This window comes from Lepus europaeus, chromosome 5, assembly GCF_033115175.1.
Source record: "Lepus europaeus isolate LE1 chromosome 5, mLepTim1.pri, whole genome shotgun sequence".
NCBI classification, from domain to species: Eukaryota; Metazoa; Chordata; class Mammalia; order Lagomorpha; family Leporidae; genus Lepus; species Lepus europaeus.
This window is the reverse complement of record NC_084831.1, coordinates 88,569,134-88,582,542: the sequence shown is the minus strand read 5'-3', so window position 1 is coordinate 88,582,542 and position 13,409 is coordinate 88,569,134. Positions and strand designations below refer to the sequence as shown.

The 13,409-nt window shown below is 52.2% G+C and overlaps 1 protein-coding gene across 1 annotated transcript in view; it reads left to right on the top strand.

The window, feature by feature from the left end:
- Positions 1-1,516: 1,516 nt before the first annotated feature.
- Positions 1,517-13,409, top strand: part of CNN3 (calponin 3) — a 33,381-nt gene continuing 21,488 nt past the window's right edge. Inside the window, exon 1 of the mRNA XM_062191784.1 lies at positions 1,517-1,805. Coding sequence (XP_062047768.1) covers positions 1,749-1,805 — 57 coding nt within the window. The 5' untranslated portion in view covers positions 1,517-1,748. The remainder of the gene's footprint in view (positions 1,806-13,409) is intronic.

The following is a 13,409-nucleotide window of genomic DNA, read 5'->3' as shown; positions in this document are numbered from 1 at the left end:
GCTGTGGTGCAACGGAGGCAGTCGGGTGTAGATGGCCGCAGGAAAGCTCCAAGGTTGGGCTGCCTCTCACACTAAAGAAAAGTGGGTGAAGTCTTGTGCATGAGACACTGCCGCTGCCACCCTACTGGAAAAACAGCCCAAGCTGCTTGCCACACCAAGAGTGGGTCGATTGTGTCATCTTTGTGTAGGAAGAATGACCTCATTGTCATATCACCTGCAGAGTAAGTTAGCAAATCCTTTATAAATCTCACTCTCCTCCTAAATGCCATCCCCCCTTGTCACTGGGAAATCTTCACAAAATGAGTAGCTTTTGTGTATGTCTTGCCTATATTGCCTTATTTATTTCATGCCAGGGTGGTTCAACTATGATGAGATTTTTTTGGTTTTTGGTTCCTCTTCTCAAGCCGGTTGGCCCACGGAGCAGGTGGCTGGTGTTTGGCAAGCAAAGCTCTCACACTGGGCTCTCAGGGATTGAAACTTGTCCTGAAAGTGGACCCCAAAGTGATGGCAAGAGGTGAGGCTGTGGAGGCAGCCCACCCCTGGACAAGATGCTTAAGTCTCTGAGCTTTTTCACCTCTGAAACGGACAGGGGGTCTACCTGATAGTCGTTTTCCGGGCGAGTACATGACGCAACGTTTGGTGGACGGCTAGGCTGGTCCAGCGGCAGGAGCACAGGCAGGTGACAGTGTCTGTTCTCGGCTCCTATCAGATGACCGCAGGGGCGGTGAGAAACCAGAAGATGAAACCCACCTCTGGTCTGAAATGCTCATCTCCGCACAAAGGGCTCCAGTTTCAAAATGAAAAGAGCGACAGCCGCCTGGGGTTTTGGACCAGCAGAGTTTCGGATTCGCGTCGTTTGCACAGAAAGGGCTGCGAATCCAGAAACGGACTTGAGGGGTCCCAGGCTTTGCCATGGGACACTCCCCAGTTTCTTCCGCACACCATTTAGAGGCTGAGGCTGAGTGAGCTCGAATTTGGCCCAAAGCCTTGGCTGCTCCCGCGGCGGCGGCGGGGTGGAGGTGAGCTCGACAGGTGTGCAAGGTGTGTGAGGCAGGGAGGAGCAGGTGTCGGTGGAGGTCCCTCACGGCGGACTCCAGCAGCGGGTGGGGAGGCCCCACCCTGCGTCCGGGCGCCCCCGGCAGGGAAGAAGGCGGCAGGTCAGCCCTGGTGGGCTTCCTCTGCCCGCTGAGTCCAGACGCGCGGAGAGCGCCTGGAGGCGGACGCGAGGCTCCCGAGGCCGGGAAGCCCCCAAACGCCGGCTGCAGGCCGACGCCCAGGGCTCCGGCCGGGTCTAGGGGAGTGGCCGCCGCGCCGCGGGTCCGGGTGGCGTGAGGCGGGGGCGGGAGCCCGGGACCCGCGCGGGGAGGAGCACCGCCCCCTCGCCGGAGAGGCGGGAGAGGGCGGCCCTCCATTGGCCGGGCGCGTCGGCCAATCCCTGAAAGCCCCGGGGAGGCGGTGGGGGCAGTGCGTGCGATCCGCGGTGCGGGCAGCGAGCGAAGCGGCCAGCGGGGCTCCGGAGCGCACCGCGACGCTCTGCGGACCCAGTCGGACCGAGCCGGACCGAGTCGCACCGAGTCGCCCGGGCACCGCCTGCGCCCCGCCGTCGCGTCAAGGGCGTCTCTCGCGCCGCCCCAGGAGCGAGCTCCGAGCATCCCCCGCGGCGGCCACTCCTCGGGGCCAGGAGGGGGAAGCCGAGTGCGACTGACTCCGGGACCCCAGCGCAGCCCCTTTTCGCCTCCCAAGCCACCATGACCCACTTCAACAAGGGCCCTTCCTACGGGCTGTCGGCCGAGGTCAAGAACAAGGTACGCCCGGGCCCGGGTGGGCCGGGGACTCTTGGGCCAGGGGTGAGAGACGCAGCCCAGGCCCCCGCCGGGCGCAGTCGGCATTGGGCCGTGCTTCGCTCCCGCGCGCCCTGGCTCCATGGTCCGGCGGAGAGGAGGAGGCGTCGGGGCGGCTCGCGGGTGGCTGGGCGTCCTCTGCGCGCCGCCTCCCCGGGCCCCGGGGCGCCGGCTCCCGATCGCTCTCCTGGCTTTGTTCCCGGGCTGAGGGCCGGGACTAGCGGCGGGCGGTGCGTTCCCGGGCGCCCGGAGTCCCGCAGCGCCGGCCTCTCGGGCTGCAGGACGCGCCCCTCGGGGAAGGGGGCGCTCCTGTCTGGACATTCGCTCCCTAGGCGGGGCTGGCCCGCGCGCCGGTGTCCCGCGGGTCCCAGGGCAGCCCCCGCCGTCCGCCCGGGCTGGGCTCCGGGCCGCCGGCGCGCTTTCTCCCCCTGCTGCACTGCGCGGGGAGCCGTTAGGCAGTTACGTGGCCACACCGGGGTTCCTTATTGTTCTTCGCCGCCTCCCTGGGAGGGGGACCGCCGAGGGCTCTACCGACCCCTGAGACCCCAGGCAGCGTCCGGTGGTCGGCGCCCGCAGGCAGCCGCTGCTGCGGTGCGGGGGTCCCAGACAAAGCCCGAGCGCGCCGCGTTGGGAGCGATAGCGCTGGGGACCCTCGGAGACTTAAGCAACGTGCCGGGGAGTTCGCAGCCCATTAGATTCTCAAGATAGCCGTGGGCCGCTTTTGTTTAGGGCTTGTTTGCTGAGTGGCAGTTTGGAGAGCGGTAGACATTTGGGGACGCTCAGCTTTGCCATCGAACGTTAAGAATGCGTTGGGTTTATCTTTGGGACTCTTGGCCTGGGAAAGAGATGAGAGGCGTCCCCCTCCCCAAATCCTCTCCTTCCTTCCTCCCTCCCTGCATTCCAAGCCCATGACATCAGGGGTTTCTGGGGGGAGAGACCAGCCAATCGGCGCGGAACTGCGCACAGACCGCTCATTGTCTCCTCTCTGCCGTTCCGGCCCGAGCGCCACAAAGGAGGCTGCGGCGACTTCATTCCCATTAACCTCCCGGGAGCCATGGCCCGCCGGGATCGCTACCGCACCGGCCCGCTGGCCGGGTCGGAGCCGGCACATCCCGGGGCTGCGGGGGCGCGGTGCGAAGTGAGAGGCGTGGAGGTCCTGCAGTGCCGTGGGGCAGAGATGTGGCCATCACCCTACAGCCTTTGAAGCAAGGGGTTGATTTCAGTCTGCACAGCTAAAATGGAAAGGTTCAAGTCCTCTCCCTTTCCAAATGTGGTACCCGAGTTAGAAAATAGTTTCCGGAGCACTTTTTTTTGAATTTTATTTGACAGGCAGAGTTACAGACAGTGAGAGAGAGACAGAGAGAAAGGTCTTCCTTCCGTTGGTTCACTCCTCAAGTGGCCGCCACGGCCGGCGCTGCGTCGATCCGAAGCCAGGAGTCAGGAGCTTCTTCCTGGTCTCCCATGCGGGTGCAGGGCCCAAGCACATGGGCCGTCCCCCGGAGCACCTTTTTAAAGAAAAGAAAAGTGGTTTGTGTGTGAGGTTGAAATCCAAGCCTCACCACCTGACAACTTTGCAAAGCGCAGTTCCATCCCTTCTGCGGCTTAGGTTTGTGAACCCTGGAGGCGTTTGTGAGGAATGAGCGCGTCCTAAAAACCCTGTCCTGGCTTCTGGGCGTTCATGGAGAAACGCCCCGTGACTCCTGGCTGGCATCCCTTGAGTCTCTCTACCTTTTGCATTGTAAATGAGACACCGATAACCTTGGCAGCCCTTCAAGAGACTGACTTTCCTTAGATGACAAGATCCATGCTAATTTTCTTTTTGCTGACTAATGTGTGGAGCAGCTTCTGTCCTTTTCCTACTGAACTGAGCAGACACAAGGAGGTGCATAGACTGAGGCCAGCTCACCGCAGCAAGACAGTAAAGCCTCAGCCTTTGAAAAGTTAGTTACAAAGCCTGTGGGCTTGTCCCTGGAAGCACCTAGTCTGGTTTTTAGTCGCCCCTTTTTTGGTTACGTGTTCTTTTCATACAGTATTCTTTCCTAGCAAAGCTTTTGATCTTCAGAGCAGAGCTACCCTGTGAGGGGGGGAAGGGTGGCTGGGATTATCCAGCCTCATCTGCAGATGGGGGTGCTGAGGCTCAGAGTGTGATCTGCCTACGGTCACAGAGGAGGTTGGCTCATCCTCAGAATTTCAACAGTGCCTTCGGAGAATTCGCTGTTGCATTTTTGCTATCCACCTGTCACTTCCTGACATTGTGATTATTCATGTAATGCTGTTTCTCATCTGTTCTGGACTTGGAGTTCAGACGTCAGTGTCTGTCGGGCCTCTGTGTGAGGCTGCCTTTGGACGGAGGGCCCAGGACTGATAGATGAGGAGGATGAGTGGATGGAAATGTGAACTTAGACTTTGTGGGGTTTGAGTCCTCCCTACTTTTTCTTTAGGAACTGTGTAATTGATACCTTGATTAAATGTTAGGGTGTTTTTTTTTTTTCCTTAATCCTTTTTTAACAGAGTGAAAACAAGTATTAACATCCTGGGGAGGCGGCCGGCGCCGCTGCTCACTAGGCTGATCCTCCGCCTTGCAGCGCCGGCACACCGGGTTCTAGTCCCGGTCAGGGCACCGATCCTGTCCCGGTTGCCCCTTTTCCAGGCCAGCTCTCTGCTGTGGCCCGGGAGTGCAGTGGAGGATGGCCCAAGTGCTTGGGCCCTGCACCCCATGGGAGACCAGGAGAAGCACCTGGCTCCTGCCTTCGGATCAGCGCGGTGCGCCTGCCGCAGCGCGCCTACCGCGGCGGCCATTGGAGGGTGAACCAACGGCAAAAGGAAGACCTTTCTCACTGTCCACTCTGCCTGTCAAAAAAAAAAAAAAATCCTGGGGAGGCAGCGAGGCATGAACTCTGAGTCAGGCACACATTGCTTTTAGTGCCCACTCCTCCATGGGCTGTCTACCAGTATGATGTTGGGCTTGCCACCTCTGTCCTTTCCTAAACTGTCATGTGGAGAAATAACAGTTACTCATCCCCATCTTCTGTAAAACTTCATTGCTGAGATGCATCTGACTTAAGTACCTAGTGCCTATTAGCTTCTAATAGTAGAAAATACATATTGAGGGGCTGGTGCTGTGGCGTAGTTCAAGGCCTGACCACTCTACTTGTAATCCAGCTCTCTGCTATGGCCTAGGAAAGCAGTAGAGGATGGCCCAAGTCCTTGGACCCCTACCCCCTCATGGGAGACCCAAAAGAAGCTCCCTGCTCCTGGCTTCGGATCGGCCCAGCTCTGGTGGTTGTAGCTATTTGGGGAGTGAACCAGTGGCTGGAAGACCTCGCTCTCTGCTTCTGCCTTTAAAAAAAAGAAAATACATATTGGCATTATACTTATTAGATTTGTATGTCCCTGCCTCTTTAAGTATTCAGTTTGTTTTAATAAACATTTAGTCTTTTTTTTTTTTTTTTACTTTGTCTGCGGAAGTCATTCATCAATGGATTTAGAAAGTCTTTGATCTTAAGTGTTTATAGCCAGTAAAATTCTAGGAAAAAAAATCCTTAAGATACTTGTTTGGTGAGATAATACATGGCAGATCAGACAGGTGTTTTTTTGCTTTTAATAGGCAGGAAGGTGTTTGAAATCAGCCAAAAAAAAAAAAAGACTCCTTGATCCTGGAATATCAGCAGTCTTTCTTAATAAGAACAAAAGGATCAATAACTTGCCATCTACAAAGAACCATAACAGGGCCAGGGAAAAAGGAGGAGCTGCTGGCGATGAATCAGTGGAGGTTGCAAACACGTGGAGTGCTGGGGTCTGACCTGTCTCACACAGGTTAAACCAGCCTCTGAACGCATCTCGTAGGCTGAAGTGAAAGAGGAAGCAGCTCTGTGCCTCATAAGCCATGAAAAAACAACAGGTCCCCCAGGGAAGCAGGGCGTTTCCTGACACTGGGCTCTGCGCTCCATGTTGGAGTCAGGGTAGTTTCTGATAATGATGAGGATGCGATGAAGCGCGCCCTCAGCGGGCCTGGAGCCAACGCTGCAGGGAGATCCCCCCCACCCCCTTCTCCTCCCCCTTTCCTCCTTTGCTCATTCCTTCCTTCCTTTCCTTTTTCCTTGCTAGATTTACTTACTTACCTGAAAGGGATAGAAACAGAGAGAGAGGTATCTTCCATTGGCTGGTTCACTCCCTAAATAGCCACAACTGCTGGCACTGGGCCAGGCTGAGTCCAGGAGCCTGAACTCCATCCAGGTCTCCTACATGGGTGAGCCATCTCCTGTAGCCTTCCCAGGTGCATTAGCAGGAAGCTGGATTGGAAGAGGAGCAGCCAGGACTCAAACTGGGACTGCAGTATGGGGTGCCATTGTAACCTGCTGCACTACAATGTTTGCCCGCTCCGGGAACTTTGCTTACAGGTCTGGGGGAGTATAAAGGAAATAAACTGGGGGGTGTGGAGGAAATACACTGGGGGTAGGGGGTGTGTGACAGGGGAGCTAGCATGATCATCTAGCCTCAGTATGGTTTTGAAGAGGAGGCTAATTGAAATAGTGAAAAGATGAGAACGTACATTCTTGCAGCCTTCTGTTGCCATGACATGTCTAATTTGGGTAAAGTAGCTTCTCAGAGCTTCCTTGCCTGTAAAATAGTATTCTTCAACAGCTGAAAACCGTTTTAGAAGACTTACTGCTCAAATCTAAGTCACTGAAGAGTAAACTAAACCACCTTAGAAGGGACCTGGGGGTCCTCCCAGCCAGTCTGCCCAGCGCCCTGTGGACAAGCAGCTGCTCTAAGGTGCCCTGATCAGAGTAACTCAGGGTGGCTCCAGCTCCGAATTCTGCCTCTTGGTGGTCTGCATGTCTGCTGCTGCAGCTCTAGAGTCTTGGTAAAAAGGTGTAGATGGCTCTAGCTTTTGTTTGTTTTTTAACATTAAAGTTTAGAACTAGGTTTTTAGTTAACAACTTTATCATCTCTCTTCACCAGAGATAAGGAATTCTATTATTTACCCATATAGCTCATGGTTTATGTATTTTTTAACTTTCTGTTATTTGGGGAAGAGAGAAAAGTAAAGAGAACTGAAACCTGCTGATTGATTCCCCAGCTGCCTGCAGCACAATCCAGGTCTCCTGTGTGGGTGGCAGGAACCTAGGTTTTGAGGCATCACTCCTGCTTCCCAGGATCCGCATTCGCAGCAAACAAGTCAGGAACCAGAGCTGGGCATCAAACCCAGGTATTCCACTGTGGGACATAGGCAGCCCAATTTCTTTTTTTTTTTTTTTTAAGATTTATTTATTTATTTATTTGAAAAGCAGAGTTAGAAAGAGAGGGAGAGGGAGATAGAGATCTTCCATCTGCTAGTTCACCCCCCAAATGGCCACAATGACAGGGGCTGAGCCAGGCTGAAGCAGGAGCCTGGAATTCCATCTGGGTCTCCCACGTGGGTGCTGGGGTGCAAGCACTTGGGCCATCTTCCATTGCCTTTCCAGGCACATCAGCAGGGAGCTGGATTGGAATCCTGGTACTGAACCCTGCGCTCATATTGGGTGCCGGCATCACAGGCAGTGGCTTAACTGCTGCACCACAACACCAGCCCCAATCCTGGTTTCTTAACCACTTAACAAACACCTGCCCCAATGATCAATATCCTATTTCCTAAAGATTGATTGATTGATTCAAAAGAGAAAGTTGGAGAGAGGGAAAGATCTTTTACCTGCTGGTTCACTCACAAGATGGCCACAATGGCCAGGGCTCCCATCTAGGTGACAGGAGCCCAAGTACTTGGGCTGTCTTCTGCTGCTTTTCCCAGATGCATTAGCAGGGAGCTGGACTGGAAGTGGAGCTGCTGGGACTCAAACCGGTGCTCATATGGGATGCCAGCATTGTAAGCTGCAGCTTAACCTGCTGTGCCACAATGCAGGCCCCGGTATATTTTAGAATATGATTTAGGACACAGTTGATGCTTAATAAATGTTTGTTGATTTAATGAATTTACCCATCAGGAATAAGTTTTGTTATCTTTAGAAATTGAATATGACCTTATTAGAGTAGTCAACCTAAGGGAATTCTGTAGTGTAAGTGTGTTTTTGAAGGTTATGGTGATTTTTAGAGCTTGTTTTTCTTAAGCAGTTTATGAGTTAAAATTACACTGAAAACTTATCATTAAGATAATTCCCTATTGCTGCTGATTTTGTGGTTATCTCTTATGAAACATATTGGCTAGTTCCTTTTGGAGTTCCAAATTAGGAAGAAATGACCAAGGTCCCCTCTGCAGAGCCTTGGCCAATGCTAACATCTCCCAGGAGACAGCTAGAGAGATGTGTGTTTGGCCATGCTAGAATCTTTGCTCTTGGGAGGACTAGCCATTGTGATTTTTTAAAAAGATTTTATTTACTTATTTGAGAGGTAGAGTTACAGATAGAGGGAGAGACAGGTCTTCCCTCCGCTGGTTCACTCTCCAAATGGCTGTAACGGCTGGAGCTGCACCGATCCGAAGCCAGGAGCCAGGAGCTTTTTCCAGGTCTCCCATGAAGGTAAAGGGCCCAGGGATTTGGGCCATCTTCTACTGCTCTTCCAGGCCATAGTAGAGAGCTGGATTGGAAGAGGAGCAGCCAGGACTCGAACCGGCCCCCATATGAGATGCCAGCACCACAGGTGGAGAATTAACCTACTGCGCCACAGTGCCGGCCCCAGCCATTGTATTTGTCCACATCACCCAATTCCCATTCTTGACTAAAACTGATGAACAAGATATCCTTTGCTGAAATGAGCAGAAGTACCATGCTTCTGGTTTTTTTTTTTTTTTTTAAAGATTTATTTTATTTATTTGAAAGACAGAGTTACAGGGAGAGGTAGAAGCAGAGAGGGAAGTCTGCCATCCACTTGTTCACTCCCCAAATGGCCACAATGGCAGGAGCTTAGCTGATCCAAAACCAGGAGCTTCTCCCGGGTCTCCTATGTGGGTGCAAGGACCCAAGAACCTGGGCCATCTTCTGCTGCTTTCCCAGGCACATTGATAGGGAGCTGGATCAGAAGTGGAGCAGCCGGGACTCAAACCGGAGCCCATATGGGATGCCAGCACTGCAGGCCGAGGCTTTAACCCACTGCGCCACAGCACTGGCCCCCGTGTTTCTGTTTTGGAAATGCTTGGACTTACTCTGGAGTTTGAATATGGATCAGATCGTGTCATATCGAGTTTGCTATCCTGTGGCCTCAGCTTTTTCCTCTCTTTTTTCTGTGAAAATTGACAGTGAAGTCACTGGCAATATTGCCGTCAACCAGAGGTATATACCTTTTCTTTTTCCCTTTGCCTGTTTCATGTCCAGGTGGAATGTGAGGGATAGTGAGTGTTTTTCCCTTCCTCCACACTTCACAGCATATCATGAGCCACAGTGAGTATTAACTGCGACCTTTAAAAAGCACCATGGGATGGTTTTGGTTTTTCCACCTGTTACTACCATTGTGTCAGGAGAGTGAGGACATGCATTGTCTCTTTTGCATTGTGTACAGGCGGTGGCAGGAAGAAGCTCTTCCTTGGATTTTATTGGCAAGTTCCAGATTTTTCCAGGCATTGGCCTCCTCGAGCATGTGCCATGTGCCTTGGTGAACTCCCTGCCGTACACAGACTCTGCACCCTTATTTGTGTATTCTCGTACCCTCAGGTTTTTGTTAAGGACTTCTGGAGCCCAGGGACTGAAGTTTATACAGCTGTTGAGGTCCCATGAGAAATACACAATATCTTGCAAGCTTCATAGAAACCTGACCAAGTGAACCCTTGTGGACTTGGGAATGTCCCAGTAGCTCTCATGTAAGGTTCTTGTCCATGAGAACGTAGAACTTAGTGGTTAAGGACGTGGAGACCAGCTCGGAACCCTGATTATTCACCTTACTCTAAGCTTCAAGCAGGAGACTTAAACCATCAGTGTCTCATCTGTAAAATGAGAATATGATAATAATTACCCTTATGTGGCTGCTGGGAGAAACAAGTAAGACAAAATAATCCAGGAAAAGTATTTAGGATGGTGCCTGGAACCAAAGTACACATTATGTAAGTATTGGCTGCTGTTCCGTTTTGCTGGCTGGCTCTCTGATGGTTAGGTTTGTTCCTGTGTTTTGAGCTTTGTCTTCCAGAAGTTGCCCAAAATCTCAACACAATGAGGCTTCAAGCAGACATGACACCAAGCGGCCCCTACACATCTGCATCAGGAGCGCGATCCACCCCTGGAGTCCTCACCCAAGAAACTGCCATGTGGTGGCCCACAGTACAATTTCTCAGTGAAATCCGGGTCTCTGTCCTTGCTCACTCTGTCCGCACCACCCTCGTGGCTGAGGACGGCTCTGTAGAGCGACAGATCTGGTTTTCTGGGTGTGAGAGTATTCTTTTTCTCCTAGTTTCTCTTCAACAAGAAACATCTTCTGTTCCCGGGTTTCAGATGGGGCTTTCGCTCCTCCACACTCAGCTGGTAAAATGTAGACCTGCGAGTGTTTGAGTCCTGACAGCCACGGGTGTTGTCCGAAGCTTCACTTCTGTGTGAAGCCCGTGAGCTGAGTGGACAAATTCCTAGCGCTCTCACAGGAGGTAGGGAGGGCGCTTCCACAGCATCTCTCCTCTGCCCCACCCCCACCCCGGGAGGGGAGCAGGAAACCTCAGGGTGTGGGTGTGACTTTTGGGCGGGACATTGGCAGTGGGAAAGCCGGGGATCTGAGTGCAGAGAAGAGAGCAGGCCCTTTGTGCTTGGAAGCATTCTTCTTGGTTATTTCCTTCTCTCACCAAGAATTTCCCAGGCGATCCAAACCGTGGGGCAGCTGAACGGGGCAGACTGGGATTTTAGCATCTCTCTCACCTCTCTCCCTCCCCTGTATTTGGACACCAATCTTTGTTCCCATGCCCAGCTTCTAGACCCTCCTTAGTGTTACACAGGCCCTGCAAATGAGACCATGCTTTATTATTGCACTTTTCCCTCTCTCCTCCTTTCACGTGGGAGGAAATAAGAGCGAAAATAATCAATGCCATGTGTAGCTAACCTCTCTCATACTGTTGGCTAATTCCTACATGTGATTCTACTTTGAATGCAAAAATAGCAACAGCAATCATATTATCCTTCTAATCGAGTAGAGAAGTTACACGGACATGCAGCTGCACAGTGTGAGTCTGTCGCAGTCCCTGGCCCTAGCAGAGCCGCTGAGCTGGAAGGCTTGGGTACTCCTCAGAGCCCTGGTGGGGCTAGAGGCCTTCACCCGAGTGGCTGTCCTCCGTGCTAAACACTGGGAGGCATTTGTTCCTGGGTTCTCCTGCCCTTTCTTCAGAGACCTGGATGCTGCATTTAATACGAGCCCTGCATCCCCCACCTCACAGGGGCCACACCTACAGGCGTGGACGTGGCCAGCCAGGTTTCTGATGTTCTTCCTTTCATCCAGGGACAGAGCTGCTGTGGACAGCATTTCTTGCAGCACCTTCCAAAACCTGTTTGCGGCTGGGGTGCCGTTTTGCAGGGGCCAGTGCAAGACTGTAGCCTGAGCCATCCCTGCCAGATGTCTTGTTATGAACTTTTGAACCCTGCTGGCCACTCCCGTTTGAGAGTGTAGGTTCCCGTGGGGTGGTTTGCCTCGATGCGGTAGTGTGGGTGCCCATCAGCACCACACAGGGACGTGGCAGTGGCTCCTCGTGCATGTGTCTTGCATCACCATGAAGTGAGAGGGCTTTGTCCTGAGCCACAGCCCAAGCCCCCACCGGGTCTGCAGTTCTTAACCCTCTTCTGGCAGGTGGAAGGGTTGCCTGTGCTGTGGACTGTGTGCAGTAGACAGAGTTCCTGTCTCAGCACGGCGGGGGGCAGAGGACATCCAGGGGTGGAAAGGACTTCCACGTGGGAGCCACATCTGGCTCCAGACCCCAGCTGAGCCCACAACCTTTGGACAAGTCATCTCTACTATCTTCCTTGCTCAAGAAAACCTTCTCTCTCTCTCTCTCTCTTTCTCTCTTTTTAAAGATTTATTCGAGGAGCCAGTGCTGTGGCATAGTAGGTTAAGCATCTGCCTGTGGCACCAGCATCCTATATGGGCACTGGTTCGAGTCCCAGCTGCTCCACTTCTGATCCAGCTCCCTGCTGATGGCCTGGGAAAGCAGTGGAAGATGGCCCAAGTCGTTGGGCCCCTGCGCCCATGTGAGAGACCTGGAAGAAGCTCCTGAATTCACATCGGCCTAGCTCTGGCCATTGTGGCCATTTGGGGACTGAACCAGCAGTTGGAAGACTTCTCTCTGTTGCTGCCTTTCTCTGTAACTCTGCCTCTCAAATAAATAAATAAAATCTTTTAAAAAAAATCTTTGAGAAACAGAGACAGATTTTCCACCTGCTGGTTCAGTCCCCAAATGCCTGTAGTGCTAGGGTTATGAAGCAGGGAGCCAAAACTCAGTCCACATCTCTGATGTGGCACATAATTGGGTGGCAGGAACTCAATTATTTGAGCAATCACCTGTTGACTCCCAGGGTCTGCCTTGGCTGGAAGCTGGAATCCAGAGCCAGAGCTGGGCAGTGAACCCAGGCATTCCAACCTGTGTTCCACACATCTTAACAGCTAGACCAAATGCCTGCTCCCTCCTCTGTCTGTCAACTTTTTTTCTTCATGAATGAAATCCTTGTTATTAAGACCTTGTATAACTTGGAATATAGCTCAACCATTTTAGAAACAGGATAATCGTCTATTATGTGGATTTTCACTATTTACTAGTCTTCTATTAAGGTTTATTTATTTGAAAGGCAGAGATACAGGCAGAGGGGGAGGAAGAGAAAAAGAAATGATCTTCCATCTGCTGGTTTACTCCCCACATGGCTGCAACTGCCAGAGCCTGGCCGATCTGAAGCCAGGAGCCAGGAGCTAGGAGTTTCTTTTGAGTCTCCCACATGGGTGCAGGGGCACAAGCACTTGGGTCATCTCCCTCTGCTTTCCCAGGCACATTAGCAGAGAGCTGGATTGGAAGTGGAGCAGCTGGGACTGCAGCCGGCACCATATGGGATGCCGGCACTGCAGGTGGTAGCTTTAACTTTCTGTGCCACAGTGCTGGCTCTGTGGATATTTTCTTAAGTACTTTTATGGAAAAGTACATAACTGATCTAACACTTAAGTGTGAATTAGGTATTGCCAATTGCAATACTTCTTCTCAGTGGTATGAAAGATCTGTTGTTTTTTTTTTTTTAATTTATTTATTTGTTTGAAATACAGATTTAGAGATTTTCCATCCACTAGTTTGTTCCCCAACTGGTTGCAATGGCCAGGGCTGGGCCAGGCTGAAGCCAGCAGCCTAGAACTCCATCTTGGTCACCCACGTGGTGTCAGGGGCCTAAGCACTTGGATCACCATCTGCTGCTTTTCTAGGAGTATTAGCAGGGAGCTAGATTAAAAGTGGAACAGCTGGGATTCGAACCAGTAACCGTAGGGGATGCTAGTGTCAAAAACAGCGGTCTAACCCGCTGAGCCACAGTGCTGGCCCCAAAGACTTGTACTGAAGTTAAAATAAAAATAAAAGCCAAAATTGGTCACAATGGCCTCTTCAAGTCATTTACTTAGTTCTTTATTAGCAAATCATAGGCTACT